This window comes from Bos javanicus, chromosome 15 (assembly GCF_032452875.1).
Source record: "Bos javanicus breed banteng chromosome 15, ARS-OSU_banteng_1.0, whole genome shotgun sequence".
Classification (NCBI taxonomy): Eukaryota; Metazoa; Chordata; class Mammalia; order Artiodactyla; family Bovidae; genus Bos; species Bos javanicus.
In genome coordinates, this window is record NC_083882.1 from 18,071,047 (window position 1) to 18,094,560 (window position 23,514).

Here is a 23,514-nt window from a genome sequence, read left to right on the forward strand (position 1 = left end):
AGGGAGACAGTGAAGGACAGGGAAGCCTAGTGTGCTGTAGTTCATGGGGTCACAAAGAGTCAGACACAACTTAGCAATTGAACAGTAACAACAAATCCTCAAGGAATATGGGCACCCTCCAAGAATACAGAAGTCTCACCATTGTATCTTAAGACTTCGTGATTTCCCCATATGATGCTTATACTAGCTGGTTGCTTGTTTTCTTATTTCCAGTTCATTCCTCCTCCCTCACCACATACACATTAAATAACAAAGAGGACAGTTTATCCCCCACAACACTCTGAATTTGCCTATTAAAGCACTGTACTGAAATATCCTGTTTACTTGACTCTCTCCTTAATTAAAAGGCAAACTACTTCAGTGGAGGAATATTTTTATTTACCATTGCTTATTAAGCATCTAGTAAAATGCCATATATCTGACTGGTATGCAATAAAATTTGTTGACTGAATGAATGAATTCACACTTTGATCATTTTTCATACTTAGTATATCCAATATACTACATTCTACAATTTGTATATCAGAGATTGAGGGATTTGAATGAAGACACTTGAGCCATATAAACAAACATCCAGAACTATACAACCAGATAATGTTAACTTTTAAAATATAAGTTAACAAATATCCTTGGATAAAAAATATTTCCACAAAAAGGAGATTAAACAGACATGTCTATAGAAAAATTCTCAAATCATATATATGCATTAGAAACCATGTATATTTTAAATCATTCTGTTTAGTTCATATAAATACATGTTATATTTTTCAACACCATGAAAACCCAAGTGATTTCCCACTAGGGTTTGCTGTTACAAGCTCTGTACAAAAAATGGGATATTACTCTCAAGAACACCCACTTCTTGTCCACGGATTAATTACAGTCAGTAACATCTTCAGATTTGCTTTATTATAAAGATGGGTAATTGCTGAGTGCCAGAGAGTATCTAAAGATGGTCTAGACTCAAAGCTGATTATTAAAAGCAGAAGTAGATGTTAAAAAAAAAGATATACTAAAAAAAAAGATATATTGCTGAATCTTGAAGTATACTAGTTGCCCCAGAGTAGTTAAGCAAATTTTATCAGTTAAATTAGTAGAATTTATTATTTTTAAAAAATCTGAAAATTAACTTTCAGAAAGACAGATAGGTTTCTAAGCATATAACATAAAAAATTATTAATATTTATCTGTTCTTACTGTTTCACAAACAGGCCTCCAGCCATTGTTCTCTATACGACGATACCAGCCACTGTAATCCTCTTCCTGAAGATCATCACTTTTAATATGAGATGTATGTTTTGCTGGAAGTTTTGTGTAGTCTCTAGGGCTATTAGCACACAGATCTTCAATATGTCTGTGAGTGAAAATTTTATAGTATATTTCAGGTGGAAATTTAACCTGTAGATGGAAAAGTTAAAAGAACCATATCAATTTAATTAGGAAAATGGTCTATGTTTTTTAAAATTACATCTTTTAAATGTAATTCATATAAATGTGCTTTAATACTACTAAATAAGAATGTATTCATACTTACACCACCTAATCTGAATCGTACATTAATACCAGCAGCAGCATCTAGAAGTTCTGCCTGTAAAAAAAAATTAGTCTTCAACATTCTATATATACCTGTTCATAATTTCTCACTCTATTATATTAAATAGCTACTGAATATTGATTACTTATGAAATAGATGAAGTGAATAAACCTCAAATAGTTAATTTTAAATTAGAAAGTATCAGAATTTATTTTTTTATAGATACTCAATAAGTAAAACAATTTACATGATAACTGGGAAAATGATACCAAACTATGTTTCCTTTCTATGTAATGTAAAAGTTTAAGTGCCAGGTGATTTATAGTCATAAAACAGAAGAGTTTTTTTCCACACGCCTCAAATATATTTTCATATTAAATATTATCTTCTAGGTTGGGAAGATCCCCTGGAGAAGGAAAAGGCTACTGTTGGGGGCCAGAGTGAGGTACTCCGCCCATGACAAAGGTCATGAGGAAGGAGGCTCGACATACGCAAAGGCGGGATCGAGCCTCAGGAGTCCCCCTGGAACTCCTCGAGCATCTACCCCCATTACCAGAGCCTGCCTACTTTACTACTTTGTGCTCTCACCTACATCTCTGACTTTACGGGGGGCTGTCCCCCACCACCTCTTTCGGAGAAGGAGTTAACCTAGAGCTCCAGTTAATAATAATTCCTGGGCGTGATAAGAGTGTTTTAACCTACAAACTCCTCTGAAGTTTCTCTAGCCTGCCTGACAGGCTTGTCCAGCCACATGTGATTGGTCACAGCCTCCCAACCGTGAGAGGCCCGAGATGCTTTAAACCTTCTAAAAACAGGTTCCTTAGAAAAGTTAGAAAACTATTAGTATAAGTATAATGGGCTGATTAGAAATTGTATTGGTGAAGGGTTTTTCATTTGTTGAGCCTATGTTTGTTGCTAAGTCTCCACATCCCCTGCCCTTACACACATTAATGAATATATAGAAGAAATAAGTATTAACCTTTGATATTAATCACGTTAGACCTTAGGCTAAGTAAATTCTTTCCTTAACTAAAACCCACTACACCCTCACCCTATAGGTGTGGTGGTGTCTGTTTTGAGAATAATCAGCCCTGGAGAAATAAGTGTCCTGGTTGACTGACTGCTGTCACAAGGAGAGGGTCGTAAATTGTCAGCAGGCCTCCCTGGCCAGAAGATGATGTAACACCCTAAGACCTCTGTATACATTTGTATGAAGCACCTGACTTTGATAAAAGTCAGGACTGCTGACCCCACGTGACTTTTGCATAACATCTCAGTGTATAAAAGTAGACCATGGAAAATAAAGAATTGGGATCAGTTTCTCGAAATACTGGTCTCCCCATGTCGCTCTCTCTCTCACTCTGGCTGAGTCTCCATCTGGAGCGCGGAACCCACCATGCTTACTAATTATGCCTGGGCTTCTAAGATCCGACCGGGGAGGCCTCAGTGTCTCCTCTCCTTTGGGAGAACAGAAGGACGCCTGTGGCCTACGTAAGTGGTGCAAACTTCTTGTCTTGAAGTTTTATTGGTCTCCCGCGTAAACCAAGCTACTCAGCTTCTTTTCTCCACTGAACTTTCCTACTGAGCTATCCTCATTCTATCACTCTTTATATCCTTAATTAACGTTTAATTAAGCAATTGTTTCCTGATCTTCGCCTACGCCGTCTCTCCTTCGAATACCCCAGATTCCAGTATTCTGGCCTGGAGAATTCCATGGATGGTACAAGCCACGGGGTCACAAAGAGTCAGACTCAATTGAGCGACTTTCACTTTCACTCTAGGTAGATTCAGAGAAAAAAATGTGACTAGTGAATCTGAGTTTAATACCAGCTGACCTTTCCTAGCTAGCTTTTGATTTTAAATCAAAAATCCATGTTTAAATTTTGTAAGAATTGTATATAATTGGTCTTCTAAAATTTAGTGCCCCACATCAAATGGAAAATAGAGAAAAAAAATCTTGGTCCCCAACCTGTCTCCTGATTATATTAAGTTAGATGAGAAAACAGATGTTATCTTAAATTGTTCAACCTGAAATACAACATTAGTTTTGCATAATTTTCTAACTAAAAAATTAAATACATGCACACACACATGTTCCCTGATTTATGACTGGTTTGACTTACAATTTTTCATCTTTATGATGGGTGTAAAAGTGATACACATGCAGTAGAAACCATACTACTAATTTTGAATTTTGATCTTTTTCCATACACTGTATGATACTCACTCTGTACTGTGATGCTGGATAGCAACAGTGAGAGAGATAGAGTATACGAAATACTAATATCAGAAATGAAAGACGGGCCATTACTACTGATTCCATGGACACTAAAAGGATAATGAACAAATATGAACAACTCTATGCCCCAAAATTTGATAACCTAAACTAAATGGATTGATTCCTTGAAAGACACAACCTATCAAAACTCACATAAGGAGAAATAGACAATCTGAATAGATCAATATCTATTAAAGATATTGAATCAATAATTAACCTTTCAAAGTAGAAAACACCATGCCTATATGAGTTCATGGGTGAATTCAACCAAACATTTAAGGAAGACAGGGTGGTGGAAATCACCCAAGCTGAACAGAGAAAACAGAAAAAAAATTTAAATAAGGATAGCTTAGGAGACCTCTGGGACAACATGAAGCATACTCACATTTGCATTATAGGGATCCCAGAAGGAGATGAAGGAGAGAAATTGGCAGAGAATTTATTTAAAGAAGTAACAGGTAAAAAATTTCCCTAACCTGGGGAAAGAAACAGACATCAAGTTTCAGGAAGCATGGACAGTCCAAAATAAGATAAACTCTAAGAGGTCCACTACAAGACACATTTTAATTAAAATAGCAAAAATTAAGGATAAAAGGGAACCTTAAAAGCAGAAAAGGAAAAACAACTAGTTACATGAAAGGGATTGCCCATAAAACTACCAGCTGACTATTCAGCAGAAACTCTGTAGGCCAGAAGGGTGTGGCACAATATATTCAAAGTGATAAAAGGAAAAAAATCTATAACCAAGATTACTCCACCTGGCAATGCTATCATTCAAATTTGAAGTAGATACAGAGGTTTACAGGCAAGCAAAAGCTAAAGGGGTTTGGCATCACTAAACCAACTTTACAATAAACATTAGAAGGACTCCTCTAAGGAAAAACTAGAAACATAAAAACTATGAAAGAAATATAAAAATTATGAAAGGAAAAATCTAATTCTTAAAGACAAATGCATAGTAAAGGATCAACTACTACTAGGTAGTAGGGAGGATAAAAGGCAAAAGTGGCAAAATATCTAAATTAACAATAAGGAGTTAAGGGATGTAAAAAAAAAAAAAAGCTGTAAAATATATCAAAAACATTAAACATAAGGGAGTAACAAGTACAAATTCAGGGTTGTTAAAATGCTTTCAAACTTAAGAGATCTTTAAATTTATGTGTGTGTGTGTGTGTGTGTGTGTGTGTGTGTGTGTGTGTGTAGACACACATGCACATCTCATGGTAATCACAAGCCAAAAACTTATAATAGATACACAAACAAAAAAGGAGAAAGGAACCCAAAATAACATAAAGATAGCCATTAAATCACAAGGGATTAGAGCAAAAGAAGAAAGGAACAAAAAAGAACTATAAAAACAATCAGAAAATAATTAACAAATGGTAATAACAACATGCTGCTGCTGCTACTAAGTCGCTTCAGTCGTGTCTGACTCTGTGCGACCCCATAGATGGCAGCCCACCAGGCTCCCCCGTCCCTGGGATTCTCCAGGCAAGAACACTGGAGTGGGTTGCCATTTCCTTCTCCAATGCATGAAAGGGAAAAGTGAAAGTGAAGTCGCTCAGTCGTGTCCAACTCTTCACGACCCCATGGTCTGCAGCCTACCAGGCTCCTCTGTCCATGGGATTTTCCAGGCAAGAGTACTGGAGTGGGGTGCCATTGCCTTCTCCAATTAACAACATACTTATGAGTAATTACTTTAAATGCAAATAGACTAAATGCTCCAATCAAAAGACATAGGATGGCAGATACAAAATGGATACAAAACAGGACTCTACAATAGATCTACTTAAGATCTAGAGACACATCCAGACTGAAAGAGAGGGGATGGAAAAAGGTATTCTGTGCAATGGAAATCAAAAGAAAGTCAGGTAGGAATACTTATATCAGACTCAGTTCAGTTCAGTTCAGTCGCTCAGTCATGTCCGACTCTTTACTAAATAGACCTTAAAACAAAGACTGCATCAAGAGACAAAGAAGGACAATGCATAAGGATAAAAAGGATCCATCCAAAAAGAACATAAAACAATTTTAAATATAAATGCACTCAAAACAGGAACACCTAAGTATATAAAGCAAACATTAATGGATATAAAGAGAGCCATGGACTTTAACACTCCATTTTCAAGAATGGACAGATCATTCAGACAGAAGATCAGTTAAAAAACACTGACCTTAAAGAGCTCTCTTTTTCTCTCGATGTGTCTGGATAATGTGTCATCAGTTTAGTGTTTTTCAAAGTACCACCTCTTAGTTTCATTAATCTTTCCTGTTTTTATTTTTGGTTTCTATTTCACTAATTTCTGCTCTGATCTTCATGATTTCATTCCTTCTATTAATTTGGGGTTTTTTTTCCTTTTTCTAGCTCTTTTAGATGTAAAAGAAAAGGTGCTCAACATTGCTAATCATTAGAGAAATGCAAGTCAAGTCCACAGTGAGATATCCCACACTGTCAGAATGGTAGTTCTTCTTCTTCTTCAAAAAAAAAAAAAAAGGGACAAGGCTCAAATCAACAAAATTAGAAATGAAAAAGGGGAAACTACAAGTGAATCCTTTGCAGAAATACAAAGGATCATAAGAGACTACAACTATATGCCAATAAAATTGACAGCCTGGAAGAAATGAACAAATTCTTGGAAAGGTACAATTTTCAGAGACTGAACCAGGAAGAATTAGAAAAGATTAACAGACCAATCACAAGTAATGAAATTAAAACTATAAGTAAAACTCTTCCAACAAACAAAAGTCTAGGACCAAATAGCTTCACAGGAAAATTCTATCAAACATTTAGAGAAAAGCTAACACCTATCCTTCTCAAAGTCTTCCAAAAAACTACAGAGGGAGAAAAACTCCCAAACTCATTCCATAAGGCTGTTATCACTATCACCCTCATAACAAAAGCAGACAAACATATCACAAAAAAGGAAAATTATAGGCCAATAATACTAACTAATATAGATGCAAAACCCCCCAACATAATACTAGTAAACAGAATCCCACAGCATATTAAAAGCATAGTATACCAAGATCAAGTGGGATTTATCCAAGGGATGTAAAGATTCTTCAATATATGCAAATCAATCAATGTGATATACCATATTAAAAAGTAAAGATTAAAAACAATATGATCATCTCAAGAGATGCAGATGATACTTTTGACAAAATTTAACACCTAAGACTTCCCTGGTGGCTCAGACGGTAAAGTGTCTGTCTACAATGTGGAAGACCCGGGTTCAATCCCTGGGTTGGGAAGATCCCCTGGAGAAGGAAATGGCAATCCACTCCAGTACTATTGCCTGGTAAATCCCGTGGACAGAGAAGCCTGGTAGGATACAGTCCATGGGGTCGCAAAGAGTTGGACACGACTGAGCGACTTCACTTTCACTTTCACTTTCAACACCTATTTATCATAAAAATTCTCCAGAAAATGGGCATAGAGGGAAACTACCTCAATATAATAAAGGCCATATACAACAAACCCACAACTAACAACATTCTAACTGGTGAAAACTGAAAGCATTTCCTTTAGGATCAGGAACGAGAAAAGGATATAGACCTTTGAACTTTTTTTTGAAATAATTTTAGAAGTCCTAACCATGGCAATTGGAGAAGAAAAGAAATAAAAGTAATCCAAATTGGAGAAGAAGTAATTGTCGCTGTTGCAGATGACATGATGTGACACCTGGAAAATCCTAAAGATACCACCAGAAAACTACTCAGCTCAGTTCAGTTCAGTTGCTCAGTCACGTCCAAATCTTTACGACCCCAGGGACAGCAGCACATCAGGCTTCCCTGTCCATCACCAACTCCCGGAGTTTGCTCAGACTCATGTCCATCCAGTTGGTGATGCCATCCAACCATCTCATCCTCTGTCGTCCCCTTCTCCTTCTGCCTTCCATCTTTCCCAGCATCAGGGTCTTTTCCAATGAGTCAGTCTTCACATCAGGTGGCCAAAGTATTGTAGCTTCAGCTTCAGCATCAGTCCTTCCAATGAATATTCAGGACTGATTTCCTTTGGCATTGACTGGTTGGATCTCCTTGCAATCCAAGGAACTCTCAAGAGTTCTCTCCAACATCGCAGCTCAAAAGCATCAATTCTTGAGTGCTCAGCTTTCTTCATGGTCCAACTCTCACATCCATACAAGACTACTGGAAACAATAGCTTTGACTAGATGAACCTTTCTTGGCAAAATAATGTCTCTGCTTTTTAATATGCTGTCTAGGTTAGTCATAGCTTTTCTTCCAAGGAGCAAGTGTCTTTTAATTTCATGGTCTCACTAACTATCTGCAGTGATTTTGGAGCCAAGAAAAATAAAGTCTGTCACTGCTTCCATTGTTTCCCCCATCTATTTGCCATGAAGTGATGGGACCAGATGCCATGATCTTAGTTTTCTGAATATTGAGTTTAGAGCCAGCTTTTTCACTCTCCTCTTTCACTTGGCTCTTTAGTTCCTCTTCACTTTCTGCCATAAGGGTGGTGTCATCTGCATATCTGCAGTTATTGATATTTCTCCCGGCAATCTTGATTCCAGCATGTGCTTCATCCAGCCTGGCATTTTGCATGATGTACTCTGCATATAAGTTAAATAAGCAGGGCGACAATATACAGCCTTGACATACTCCTTTCACAATTTGGATCAAGTCCTGGTTCTAACTTGTTTCTTGACCTGCATACAGATTTTTCAGGAGGCAGGTAAGGTGGTCTGGTATTTCCATCTCTTGAAGTATTTTCCACAGATTGTTGTGATTCATACAGTCAGTCTTTGGCATAGTCAATAAAACAGAAATAGATGTTTTTCTGGAACTCTCTTGCTTTTTCTATGATTCAATGGATGTTGACAATTTGATCACGGGTTCCTCTGCCTCTTCTAAATCCAGCTTGAACATCTGGAAGTTCTCAGTTCACATGCTGTTGAAGCCTAGCTTGGAGAATTTTGAGCATTATTTTGTTAGTGTGTGAGATGAGTGCAATTGTGCAGTAGTTTGAATACTCTTTGGCATTGCCTTTCTTTGGGATTGAAATGAAAACTGACTTTTCCAGTCCTGTGACCACGGATGAGTTTTCCAAATTTGCTGGCATATTGAGTGCAGCACTTTCACAGCATCATCTTCTAGGATTTGAATAGCCCAACTGGAATTCCATCACCTCCACTAGCTTTGTTTGTAGTGATGCTTCCTAAGGCCCACTTGACTTCACACTCCAGGACATCTGGCTCTAGGTGGGTATTCACACCATCGTGGTTATCTGGAAATATCATGAAGATATTTTTTTGCATAGTTCCTCTATGTATTCTTGCCACCTCTTCTTAATATCTTCTGCTTCTGTTAGGTCTGTACCATTTCTGTCCTTTATTGTGTCCATCTTTGCATGAAATATTCCCTTGGTATTTTTAATTTTCATGAAAAGAACTCTAGTCTTTTCCATTCTATTGTTTTCCTCTATTTCTTTTTATTGATTACTGAAGAAGGCTTTCCTATCTCTCCTTGCTGTTCTTTGGAACTCTGCATTCAAATGGATTTATCTTTCCTTTTATCCTTTACCTTTAGCTTCTCTTCTTTTTTAGCTATTTGTAAGACCTCCTCAGAAAACCATTTTGCCTTTTTTCATTTCTTTTTCTTGGGGATGGTTTTGATCACTGCCTCCTATACAATGTCATGAACCTCTGCCCATAGATCTTCAGGCATCTGTCTATAATATCTAATCCCTTGAATCTATTTGTCACTTCCACTGTATAATCATATGGGATTTGATTTAGGTCATACCTGAATAGTCTATTGGTTTTCCCTACTTTCTGCAATTTAAGCCTGAATTTGGCAATAAGGAGTTCATGATCTGAGCCACAGTAAGCTCCTGGTCTTGTTTTTGCTGACTGTATAGAGTTTCTCCATCTCTGACTGCAAAGAATATAATCAATCTGACTTCAGTATTGACCATCTGGTGATGTCCATGTGTAGAGTGTTCTCTTGTGTTGTTGGAAGAGGGTGTTTGCTATGACCAGTGCATTCTCTTAGCAAAACTCTGTTAGCCTTTGCCCTGCTTCATTTTTACTCCAAGGCCAAACTTGTCTGTTACTCCAGGTATCTCTTGACTTCCTACTTTTGCATTCCAGTCCCCTAAGATGAAAGGACATTTTTTTTTTTTTGGTGTTAGTTCTAGAAGGTCTTGTAGGTCATTATAGAACCATTCAACTTCAGCTTCTTCAGCATTCGTGGTTGCTGAATCCAAGTGGCATAGACTTGGATTACTGTGATACTGAATGGTTTGCCGTGGAAATTAACAGAGATCATTCTGTCTTTTTTGAGATTGCAACAAAGTACTGCAATTCGGACTCTTTTGTTGACTATGAGGGTTATTCCATTTCTTCTAAGGCATTCTTGACCACAGTAGTAGATGTAATGGTCATCTGAATTAAATTCATCCATTCCAGTCCATTTTAGTTCACTAATTCCTAAAATGTCAATGTTTACTCTTGCCATCTCCTATTTGACCACTTCCAATTTTCCTTGATTCATGGACCTAATATTCCAGCTTCCTATGCAATATTCTTCTTTACAGCATCGGACTTTACTTCCATCACCAGTCACATCCACAACTGGGTGTGGTTTTCTCTTTGGTCCTGTCTCTTCATTCTTTCCGGAGTTATTTCTCCACTCTTCTCCAGTAGCATATTGGGCACCTACCAACCTGGGTAGTTCATCTTTCAGTGTTCTATCTTTTTGCCTTTTCATACTATTAATGGGGTTCTCAAGGCAAGAATACTGAAGTGGTTTGCTATTCCCATTCTCCTTCCAGTGGACCACATTTTGTCAAAATTCTCCATCATGACCCATCCGTCTTGGGTGGCCCTACATGGCATGGCTCATGATTTCATTGAGTTAGACAAGGCTGTGGTCCATGTAATCAGTTTGGTTAATTTTATGTGACTGTGGTTTTCTTTCTGTATGCCCTCTGCTGAATAATGGTAAGAGGCTTATGGAAGCTTCCTGATGGAAGAGACTGACTGTGGGTAAAACTGGGATTTGTTCTGATGGGACCATGCTCAGTAAATCTTTAATCTAATTTTCTACTGATTTTTCTCTTGATGGGTGGGGCTGTTTTCCCTCCCTGTTGTTTGGCCTGAGGCCAAACTGTTGACCAAGCTTCCACTGGAAACTCCTGGACACTCACAGGCAAGTATGACTCAGTCTCTTGTGTGGACACTGCTCCTTTCTCCTGGTGCACACTAGGTTTTGTTTGTGCCCTCCAAGAGCAGGTTCTCCCAGTTCTGTGGAAGTTCTGTAATCAAATCCCACTGGCCTCTGAAGTCAAATTCCCTGGGGGTTCTCAGTCCCTTTGCCAGATCTCCAGGTTGGGAAATCTGTTGTGGGTCCTACAGCTTTCTTAAAAGTGTGAAATTTTCTTTGGTATAATAGTTCTGCAGATTGTGGATCATCTTCTCAGAGGCTCCATGGTGGGTAACACTGCATGACCCAGGTCTTCCACAGCCAGTGACTCTGTCCCTGAGGCAGGCCACTGCTCACCTGTTCCTCCACAGGAGACACTCAAAGACTCAAAGGTAGATCTGACTCAGTCTTTGTGGGACCTCTGGGTCCTGGTGCACATAAAGTTTTGTTTGAGCCCTCCAAGCGTTTCTGGCGGGTATGGGGTTTGATTCTAAATGGGATTTCACCCCTCCTACCGTCTTGTTGGGGCTTCTCCTTTGCCCTTGCACGTGGAGTATCCTTTTATGGTGGTGTCCTACATTTTTCTGTCAATGGTTGTTCAGTAGCGAGTTGTAATTTTGGAGTTCTTGCAGGAGAAGATGAGTGCATGTCCTTCTATTCTGTCATCTTTCTGCTGTAAAACTACTCAGTTCACGTCAGTTCAGTTCAGTTCAGTCGCTCAGTCGTGTCCGACTCTTTGCAACCCTATGAATTGCAGCACACCAGGCCTCCCTGTCCATCACCAACTCCCGGAGTTCACTCAAACTCACATCCATCAAGTCGGTGATGCCATACAGCCATCTCATCCACTGTTGTCCCCTTCTCCTCCCGCACCCAATCCCTCTCAGCATCAGAGTCTTTTCCAGTGAGTCAACTCTTCACATGAGGTGGCCAAAGTACTGGAGTTTCAGCTTTAGCATCATTCCTTCCAAAGAACACCCAGGGCTGATCTCCTTCAGAATGGACTGGTTGGATCTCCTTACAGTCCAAGGGACTCTCAAGAGTCTTCTCCAACATCACAGTTCAAAGGCATTAATTCTTCGGTCCTCAGCTTTCTTCACAGTCCAACTCTCACATCCATACATGACCACTGGAAAAACAATAGCCTTGACTAGACGGACTTTGTTGGCAAAGTAATGTCTCTGTTTTTGAATATGCTATCTAGGTTGGTCATAACTTTTCTTCCAAGGAGTAAGCGTCTTTTAATTTCATGGCTGCGTCACCATCTGCAGTGATTTCGGAGCCCAAAAAGATAAAGTCTGACACTGTTTCCCCATCTATTTCCCATGAAGTGGTGGGACCAGATGCCATGATCTTAGTTTTCTGAATGTTGAGCTTTAAGCCAACTTTTTCACTCTTCTCTTTCACTTTCATCAAGAGGCTTTTTAGTTCCTCTTCACTTTTTGCCATAAGGGTGGTGTCATCTGCATATCTGGGGTTATTGATATTTCTCCCGGCAATCTTGATTCCAGCTTGTGCTTCTTCCAGCCTAGCGTTTCTCATGATGTACTCTGCATATAAGTTAAATAAGCAGGGTGACAATATACAGCCTTGACGTACTCCTTTTCCTATTTGGAACCAGTATGTTGTTCCATGTCCAGGCTGCAACGGTGCATAAATGGCCAAGAGAAGCTACCCCACGTCCAAGGTCAGGGGCAGTGGTCTAGAGTGCCAGGCTGCGACAGTGCAGGAATGGCCGAGAGGAGCTACCCCACGTCCGAGTTCAGGGGTGGTGGCCGGGAGGAGCTATCCCACTTCCGAGGTCAGGGGTGGTGGCCAGGAGGAGCTATCCCACTTCTGAGGTCAGGGGCAGCGGTCGAGAGTAGCTACCCCGTGTCTGAGGTCAGGGGCAGTGGCCCAGAGTACCAGGGTGCAACGGTGCAGGAACGCCCAAGAGGAGCTACCCCACACCGTGGTCAGGGGTGGCGGTGGGGAGGAGCTACCCCACGCCCGAGGAAAACTACTAGAGCTCATCAATGAATTCAGTAAAGTTGCAAGCTACAAAATTAATACACAGAAATCTCTTGCATTCCTATATACTAACAACAAAAGATCATAAAGAGAAATTAATGAAACAATTCCATTTACCATTGCAACGAAAAGCATAAAATAGCTAGGTTTGCCGACAAAGGTCTAGTCAAAGCTATGGTTTTCTGGTAGTCATATACAGATATCAGTTGGACCATAAAGAAAGCTGAGCTCCAAAGAATTGATGCTTTTAACTGTGGTGTTGGAGAAGACTCTTGAGAGTCCCCTGGACTGGAAGGAGATCCAACCAGTCCATTCTAAAGGAAATCAGTCCTGAATATTCATTGAAAGGAGTGATGCTGAAACTCCAATATTTTGGCCACCTGAGGGGAAGAACTGACTCACTGGAAAAGACCCTGATGCTGGAAAAGATTAAAGGCAGGAGGAGAAGGGAACAACAGAGGATGAGATGGTTGGATGGCATCACTGACTCAATAGACATGAATTTGAGCAAGCTTTGGGAGTTGATGATGGACAGGGAAGCGGGGCATGCTGCAGTCCACGGGGTCACAAAGAGTTGGACAAGACTGAGTGACTGAACTGAAATGAACTGATACCTACGGAAAGAGGCAAAAGGCCTGTGCTCAGAAAACTATAAAACACAAGTGAAAGAAATCAAAGATACACAAACAGATGAAGAGACATACTATGTTCTTGGTTTGGTAAAATCAATATTGTGAAAATGACTATACTACCCAAAGCAAGCTACAGATTCAATGCATTCCCTATCAAATTACCAATGGCATTCTTCACAGAGTTGGAAGAAAAATTTTTACATTTTATATGGGAACACAAAAGATCCTGAAAGTCAAATCAATCTTGAGAAAGAAATATGGAACTTGAGGAATCAGGCTCCCTGACTTCAGACTATATTACAAAGCTACAGTAATCAAGACTGTATAGTATAGGCACAAAAACAGAAATATAGATCAGTCGCCCAAAATAGAAAGCCCAGAGATAAACCTGCACATATATGGTCACATAATCTACAACAAAGGAAGCAATGATATACAATGAAGAAAATACAGCCTCTTCAATACATGGTGTTGGAAAAACTGGACAGCAACATTTAAAAGGATGAAAGTAGAACACTACCTAACACCATACACAAAAATAAACTCGAAATGGATTAAAGATCTAAATGTAAGACTAGATACTATAAAACTCTTAAGAGGAAAATAGGAAAACTACTCTGTGACATAAACCACAGCAAGGTCTTTTTTTTTTTTAAATATATATATATATATTTAACCTTTTAATTTATTTATTTTTATTTGAAGGATAATGATTATTACTTTAAAATATTTTGTTGATTTCTGCCATTTATCAACATGAATCAGCCATAGGTATACCTATGTTCCTTCCCTCTTGAACTTCCCTCCCACCTCCCACCCCATCTGACCCACCCCTCTAGGTTTTCAGAGGCCTGATTTGAGTCCCTCTGTTATACAGCAAATTCCCACTGGCTATCTATTTTATATATGGTAGTGCATGTTTCCATGTTACTCTCTTCATTTGTCCCACCCTCTCTTTCCCTCTCCTGTGTCTACAAGTCTGTTCTCAATGTCTGTGCTGCCATTAGTTCAGTTCAGTTCAGTCACTCAGTCGTGTCCGACTCTTTGTGACCCCATGAATCACAGCACGCCAGGCCTCCCTGTCCATCACCATCTCCTGGTCACTCAAACTCATGTCCATTGAGTCCGTGATGCCATCCAGCCATCTATCTCATCCTCTGTCATCCCCTTTTCCTCCTGCCCCCAATCCCTCCCAGCATCAGAGTCTTTTCCAATGAGTCAAATCTTCCCATGAGGTGGCCAAAGTACTGGAGTTTCAGCTTTAGCATCATTCCTTCCAAAGAACACCCAGGGCTGATCTCCTTCAGAATGGACTGGTTGGATCTCCTTGCAGTCCAAGGGACTCTCAAGAGTCTTCTCCAACACCACAGTTCAAAAGCATCAATTCTTCAGTGCTCAGCTTTCTTCACAGTCCAACTCTCGCATCCATACATGACCAGTGGAAAAACCATAGCCTTGACTAGACTGACTTCTGTTGGCAAAGTAATGTCTCTGCTTTTGAATATGCTATCTAGGTTGGCCATAACTTTTCTTCCAAGGAGTAAGCATCTTTTAATTTCATGGCTGCGTCACCATCTGCAGTGATTTTGGAGCCCCAAAAGATAAAGTCTGACACTGTTTCCCCATCTATTTCCCATGAAGTGATGGGACCAGATGCCATGATCTTCATTTTCTGAATGTTGAGCTTTAAGCCAACTTTTTCACTCTCCTCTTTCACTTTCATCAAGAGGCTTTTTAGTTCCTCTTCACTTTCTGCCATAAGGGTGGTGTCATCTGCATATCTGAGGTTACTGATATTTCTCCCGGCCATTGCTGCCCTACAAATAGGTTCATCAGTACCATCTTTCTAAATTCCATATATATGTGTCCATATACTATATTTGTTTTTCTCTTTCTGACTTACTTCACTCTGTATAATAGGCTCTAGGTTCATCCACCTCATTAGAACTGACTCAAATGCATTCCTTTTTATGGCTGAGTAATATTCCATTGTATGTATATACCACAGCTTCTTTATCTATTTATCTGTCCATGGACATCCAGGCTGCTTCCCTGTTCTAGCTATTGTAATAATGCTGCAATTAACATTGGGGTACATGCATCATTTTCAATTATGCTTTTCTCAGGGTATACGCCCAGTAGTGGGATTGTTGGGTCATATGATACTATTAAGGGCTTCCCAGGTGGCACAAGTGGTAAACAAACTGCCTGCCAATGCAGGAGACATAAGAGATGTGGGTTTGATTCCTGGGTCAGAAAGATCCCCTGGAAGGGGAAATGACAAACCACTCCAGTATTCTTGCCTGGAGAATCCCCATGAACAGAGGAGGCCAGAGGGCTACAGTCCACAGGGTCACAAAGAGTTGGACAAGACTGAAGGACTGAGCACTCAAACACCCATGGTAGTTTTATTCTTAGTTTTTTAAGGCATCTCCATACTATTCTCCTGAAACTCCAATATTTTGGTCACCTGATGCGAAGAGCTGACTCATTTGAAAATACCCTGATGCCAGAAAGATTGAACGCAGGAGGAGAAGGGGACAACAGAGGATGAGATGGTTGGATGGACTCACCAACTCAATGGACATGAGTTTGGGTAAACTCTGGGAGTTGGTGATGGACAGGGAGGCCTGGCATGCTGAGGTTCATGGGGATGCAAAGTCAGACATGACTGCTCGACTGAACTGATACTGTTCTCCATAGTGGCTGTATCAATTTCAGTTCAGTTCAGTCGCTCAGTCGTGTCCAACTCTTTGCAACCCCATGGACTGCAGCACACCAACTTTCCTGTCTATCACCAACTCCCAGAGCATGCTCAAACTCATGTCCTTTGAGTCGGTGATGCCATCCAACCATCTCACGCTTTGTTGTCCCATTCTCCTCCTGCCTTTAATCCTTCCCAGCAACAAGGTCTTTTCCAATGAGTCAGTTCTTCACATCAGGAGGCCAAAGTATTACATTCCCCCCAACAGTGCAAAGGCAGGATTTTTTTGACCCACCTCCTTGAGTTAGGAAAAAAAAATTTTTTTAATGGGACTTAAAAGCTTTTTAACACAAAGAAAACCATAAATGAGATGAAAAGACAATCCTCAGAATGTGAGAAAATATTTGCAAACAAAGCAATGAATGAAGGATAAATCTTCAAAATATACAAACAGCTGATGGAACCCAATAAAAAAAAAAAAAAAGACCCAATCAAAAAAATGGGTGGAAAACTTAAACAGACATGTCTCCAAAGATGAGAAACTGATGACAAAAGGCACATAAAAAGATGCTCAACACTGATAATTATTAGAGAAATGCAAATCAAAAGTAAAATGAACTATCATTTTATACTGGTCAGAATGGCCATCATCAAAAAAATCTACAAACACTAAATGCCGAAGAGGATGTGGAGAAAAGGGAGCTGTTGATGGGAATGTAAATTGATATAGCCACTGTGGAGAACAGTGTGGAAACTTAAAAAGCTCCACTTTAAAGAGCTAAAAAAGAAGAATCATATGACCCAACAATCCCACTACAGGGCATATACCCAGAGAAAACTATAATTCAAAATGACACATGTGCTCCAATGTTCACTGCAGCACTATTTACAATAGCCAGGATATGGAAACCTAAATGTCCAATGACAGATGAATAGATAAAGAAGATATGCTACATATAAACAGTGGAATATTACTCGGCCATAAAAAGAAACAGAACTGAGTCATTTGTAGAGATGTGAACGAACTAGAGTCTGTTGTACAGAGTGAAGTAAGACAGAAAGAGTAAAACAAATATATTAACGCATATACGTGAAATCTAGAAATGTACAGATTAACCCAGTTCCAGGGCAAAGGTAGAGATGCAAATGTAGAGAACAGATATGTGGACACAGGGGGAATGTGAGGGTGGGATGAATTAAGAGATTAGGATTGATGTATATACACTATCTTGTGTAAAATTGATAGTGGGAACCTGCTGTACTCCACAAGGAGCTCAGCTCAGTGCTCTGTGATGACCTAGATAGATGGGGTTGGGGGATGGGGCGGGAGGAAGGTCTAAGATGGAGTGGATATATGTATACTGCTGCTGCTGTTGCCAAGTCGCTTCAGTCGTGTCCGACTCTGTGCGACCCCATAGACGGAAGCCCACCAGGCTACCCCGTCCCTGGGATTCTCCAGGCAAGAACACTGGAGTGGGTTGCCATTTCCTTCTCCAATGGATGAAAGTGAAAAGTGACAGTGAAGTCGCTCAGTCATGTCCGACTCTAGGGACCCCATGGACTGCAGCCTACGAGGCTCCTCCGTCCATGGGATTCTCCAGGCAAGAATACTGGAGTGGGGTGCCATCGCCTTCTCCGGGATATATATATAGGCAATGGCACCCCACTCCAGTACTCTTGCCTAGAAAATCCCATGGACGGAGGAGCCTGGTAGGCTGCAGTCCATGGGGTCCCTAGAGTCGGACATGACTGAGCGACTTCACTGTCACTTTTCACTTTCATGCACTGGAGAAGGAAATGGCAACCCACTCCAGTGTTCTTGCCTGGAGAATCCCAGGGATGGGAGGCCTGGTGGGCTGCCGTCTATGGGATGGTAAATCAGTGGACACGACTGAAGCGACACAGCAGCAGCAGCAGCAGCAAAGCTTATTCACTTCGTTGTACAACAGAAACTAATACAACATTGTAAAGCAATTATACTTCACTTGAAAAGAATAAAAAATAAAGGTATTTATACATCATGAAAAAAATATAATGTCCTTACCTCTTTAGGATTAATATATTTCACTATCTGACGTGGCTCCCCTTGTCTTCTTATGTTAATCAGACGTTTAAAGTGTTGGAATACAGCGACATTCTAAAGGTTCAAACAATAGGATTTTACTGTTAAAACTGGGTTTCCTACCTCTAATTAGCTTTTTGCCTAATTAGGGAAAAATGAGTGAAAATCATGAGATAGATTTTACTGTTGTGAAATAGATTTTAGAAATATTATCCAATCACGGTTTGCTTTCACAAGCCAGGTAATATTGGTATTATTCTCATAGGGGTTTACCCTTAAATTGGTAATTCTATTGCAAGGAAGTGTAAATAAAATGTCCAAAACTTTAGTTGTATCACTTTTGTATAGTCCAGAGTAATGTAGGAGAAAGACAAAACACAGCCTAGAGGTTAAGCACACTAAGTATGGCATGATATTGTCTGGGCTCAAGTGTTAGTACTTACTAGCTGTGTAAGTACTTGATCCTGAACAAGCTGCTTAACCTCCATGCTCAGTTTCTCATCTAAAATATGGGAATGACAGTACTGTTTCATACAGCTACATTTAGGAATAAATGAGTTAACATTTGTAAAGCATTTAGAATAGCTTCTGGCACAGAAGAGCATTCAACAAATATTATCTATTATTATCATTACAAAAGCCTCCTTATTCCTGTAGTAATTCCACTGATTTACCAACCTTATCTTCTTCTCATGTTAGTGCAAATTTAGTCAAACTACTCCAAGCAATTCTTGTATCCTGGAAAGCTATCTTTGGTAACTTTCCTCTCATACCTTATTCCTCCCCAAACCCTTAATAACTCTTAAAATGTTCCCCATCCGCTCCTTTGCTTATATTAAATCAAATCAAATAAAGCCAAGTTGAAGTAATCCTTAAAACCAGTATCACAATATGAAGTCCCACCACAATTGCTTGTGGGAGATGGTGCAGCCCATATCAACACAAATACTATTCTTTCTGAAAGGAAGATGTAATATTCTTAAGTAAAACCCCAAATTGAGTATCAAGAAAAATTTATGATGGTTTGAAATCTGAACAGTATTTTCTAAATTTGTATATTACTGTATCAAACCACTCTCAAATTTAATGACTTAAAGCAAAAACCATTTTTCTGTGGGTTGAAAGAGAACTTCTATTTTTGTGTGGAGTCATGTATTTGGGCCTAGTCATTTGCTAGATCAGATTGCAGTTAGGTGGTTTAATATGGTCTCACACACTATCTGGGTCTTCAGCTTGGATTGTTGGAACATCTGTGGTGGCCTGGCTTCTCTCTCCACATACACTTTCAGTTAGAGTTTCTCTGCAGTGTGTGGGTTTCAAAGTATGAGAGATATAGACAGAGAGAGAGAAATTGCAAGGCCTTGTCGTGGAAGTCACACAGCATCACTTAGAATTCTATTGGTAAATTCAGGACCTAGCAGGTCTCAGGAGGTCTAGTGCAAAGTGTGACCCATAGGAAGTTCCATATATGTATGGAACCTCATCAAAGAGTGGCTCAGAAGAGAAATACTTATAGGGGACAGAACTTCAAGCATCATGCCCACTGTATACTATGCCTGGAAGGAAAGATGGCCAGTGATACAGATCTATAGATGGAGAATAACTGATGGTTTGGCTGGATGGTCAGGGATTTGGAAAGAAAATTGTTTTTTGGTTAGAAAAATTGTTGGGGAAGAGGGAAGACCCCTCACACTTGAGCATCAACTGTGAAGATATTCGTATCCCATATCAATTCTCAACAAAAAGCAATCTCAGCAGAGAAGAATATTAATAATCAAGTGTGCAAGTTGACCCATTCAGTCAGCCTTTTTGCCCTAGCCGCTGTTCTTGTCCAATGGGCTCGTGAACAAAATGGCCATGCCAACAGGAATGGAGGTTATTCGTGGGATAAACAACATGAATTTTTACTCACTGTATCTGGCTACTACGACTGCTGAGTGTCCACTTTGTCAAAGTAGAGAGCAACACTGATCCCCTGATACAGTCTCATTCCTTGAGGAAATTAACCAGGTTTCATGTGGGATATCAGTTAGTTGGAACACTTGCATTACAGAAAGGCTAACACTTGATTCTCACTGGAATTGATACTTTATACTCCTGGATAGCTCTACATAGTCAGCAAAAACAAGACTAGGAGCTGACTGGGGCTCAGATCATGAACTTCTGATTGCAAAATTCAGATTAAAATTGAAGAAAGCAAGGAAATCCACTAAACTATTTAGGTATGACCTAAATCAAATCCTTTATGATTATGCAGTAGAAGTGACAAACATTTTCAAGGGATTAGATCTGACAGACTAAATGCCTGAGGAACTATGGGCAGAGGTTGGTGACACTGTACAGGAGGCAGTATTCTAAACCATCGCCAAGAAAAAGAAAGGCAAAAAGGCAAAATGGTTGTCTGAGGAGGCCTTACACATTGCTAAGAAAAGAAGAGAAGCAAAAGGCAAAGGAGAAAAGGAAGATATACCCATCTGAATGCAGAGTTTCAAAGAACAGCAAGGAGAGATAAGAAAGCCTTCCTAAATAATCAGTGCAAAGAAATAGAGGAAAACAATAGGATGGGAAAGGTTAGAGATCTTCTCATGAAAACTAGAGATACCAAGGGAACATTTCATACAAAGATGGGCACAATAAGGACAGAAATGGTATGGACCTAACAGAAGCAGAAGATATTAAGAACAGGTAGCAAGAATATACAGAAGAACTATACAAAAAAGATCTTAATGACCCAGATAACCATGATGGTGTGATCACTCACCTAGAGCAAGATATCCTGGAATGTGAAGTCAAGTTGGCCTTAGAAAGCATCACTACAAACAAAGCTAGTGGAGGTGATGGAATTCCAGTTGAGCTATTTCAAATCCTAAAAGATGACGCTGTGAAAGTGCTGCACTCAATACATCAGCAAATTTGGAAAACTCATCCGTGGTCACAGGACTGGAAAAGTCAGTTTTCATTCCAATCCCAAAGAAAGGCAATGTCAAAGACTGTTCAAACTACTGCACAATTGTACTCATCTCTCACACTAACAAAATAATGCTCAAAATTCTCCAAGCTAGGATTCAACAGTACGTGAATTGAGAACTTCCAGATGTTCAAGCTGGATTTAGAAAAGGCAGAGGACCCAGCAATCAAACTGTCAACATCCACTGGATCATAGAAAAAGCAAGAGAGTTCCAGAAAAACATCTATTTCTGCTTTATTGACTACACCAAAGACTTTGACTGTGTGGATCACAACAAACTGTGGAAAATTCTTCAAGAGATAGGAATACCAGACCACCTTACCTGCCTCCTGAAAAATCTGTATGCAGGTCAAGAAACAACAGTTAGAACTGGGCATGGAACAACGGACTTGTTCCAAATTGTGAAATGAGTATGTCAAGGCTACTCACCCTACTTATTTAACTTATATGCAGAGTAAAATCATGTGAAATGCTGGGCTGGATAAAGAAGAAGCTGGAATCAAGATTGCTGGGAGAAGTATCAATAACCTCAGATATGCAGATGACACCACCCTTATGGCAAAAAGCAAAGAAAAAACAAAGAGCCTCGTGATGAAAGTGAAAGTGGAGAGTAAAAAAGTTAGCTCTAAACTCAACATTCAAAAAACTAACATCATGGCATCTGGTCCCATCACTTCATGGGAAATAGATGGGGAAACAACAGTGACAGATTTTATTTGGGGGGCTCCAAAATCACTGCAGATGGTGACTGCAGCCATGAAATTAAAAGATGCTTGCTTCTTGGAAGAAAAGCTATGACCAACCTAGACAGCATATTAAAAAGCAGAGACATTACTTTGCCAACAAAGGTCCATCTGGTCACAGCTATGTTTTTTACAGTAGTCTTATATGGATGTGAGAGTTGGACTGTGAAGAAGGCTGAGTGCTGACGAATTGATGCTTTTGAACAGTGGTGTTGGAGAAGACTCCTGAGAGTTCCTTGGACTGAAAGGAGATCAAACCAGTCAATCCTAAAGGAACTCAGTCCTAAATATTCATTGGAAGGACTGATGCTGAAGCTGAAGCTTCAATGCTTTGACCACCTGATGTGAAGACTGACTCATTGGAAAAGACTCTGATGCTGGGAAAGATTGAAGGCAGGAGGAGAAGGGGATGACAGATGATGAGATGGTTGGATGGCATCACCAACTGGATGGACATGAGTTTGAGCAAATTCCAGGAGTTGGTGATGGACAGGTAACCCATGGCATTGCAAAGAGTCAGACATGACTGAGTGACTGAACTGTCTGATTGACCTTGTTCCCCATTACTCTAAAACACCTAGCCTGATAGAATGTTGGTCTGGCATTTTGGATACTCAGTTGCAGTTATAGTTTCAGTGACAACACTTTTCAGACTCCAGTGATGTCCTTCATGTTATAGAATATGTTCTGAATTAATAGCCAACCAGAGTTTATGAGTTTGAAATTTAAAGGGTGTAAATGAAAGTAGCTCCCTTTCAATACTGTCTCTAATAATCCACTAGTGAAGATTTTACTTCTTATCCTTGTGCCTTTGTTTTCTGTGGATATAGAGGTCTTTGCACCCACAGGAGGCTTCCCAGGTGGCATGGTGGTAAAGAAACTGCCCGACAATTCAGGAGGCACAAGAGATGTGAGTTCAATCCCTGAGTTGGGAAGATCCCCTAAAGGAGGAAATGGCAACCTGCTCTAGTATTCTTTCCTGAAAAGTATGTCTTTCCCTGGACAGCAGAGCCTGGCAGGCTACAGTCCATGGGGTTGCAGAGTCGGACATGACTGAGCAACTGAGTACACACACCCACCACAGAGGAATGCTTCCACCAAAGCACACAACAAAAAGTTCTGTTAAAATGGAAACTGATACTGTCACCTGGTCATTTTGAGTTCCTCATGTCAGTGAATCATCACACCAAAAAAGTAGAGGGGGGCTTAAGTGGAAAAAGTGGCTGTATAAATGAAAAAGGGAACAGCAGAGTAAGCATTAAAGTGATGTAATGTGAGACATATTTAGTAAGTTCTTGTTGACTTTGAAGATGGAAGGAGGCCATGAGTCAAGGAATGTGGGCAGTCTCTAAAGCCTGGAAAGGGAAAGAAAACAAATTCTTCCCTAGAGTCTACAGAAAGAACACAGTATTGCTAATA

General features: G+C 39.9%; 1 protein-coding gene across 1 annotated transcript in view; it reads right to left on the reverse strand.

Annotated features, from left to right (window-relative positions):
* The window catches only part of C15H11orf65 (chromosome 15 C11orf65 homolog), a 113,720-nt gene that overhangs the window by 33,709 nt on the left and 56,497 nt on the right, over positions 1 to 23,514 (reverse strand). Inside the window, exons 3-5 of the mRNA XM_061440225.1 lie at positions 18,367 to 18,459; positions 1,535 to 1,588; positions 1,198 to 1,398 (exon numbers count right to left, since the gene is read on the reverse strand). Of these exons, the coding sequence (XP_061296209.1) occupies positions 1,198 to 1,398; positions 1,535 to 1,588; positions 18,367 to 18,459 (348 nt within the window). The remainder of the gene's footprint in view (positions 1 to 1,197; positions 1,399 to 1,534; positions 1,589 to 18,366; positions 18,460 to 23,514) is intronic.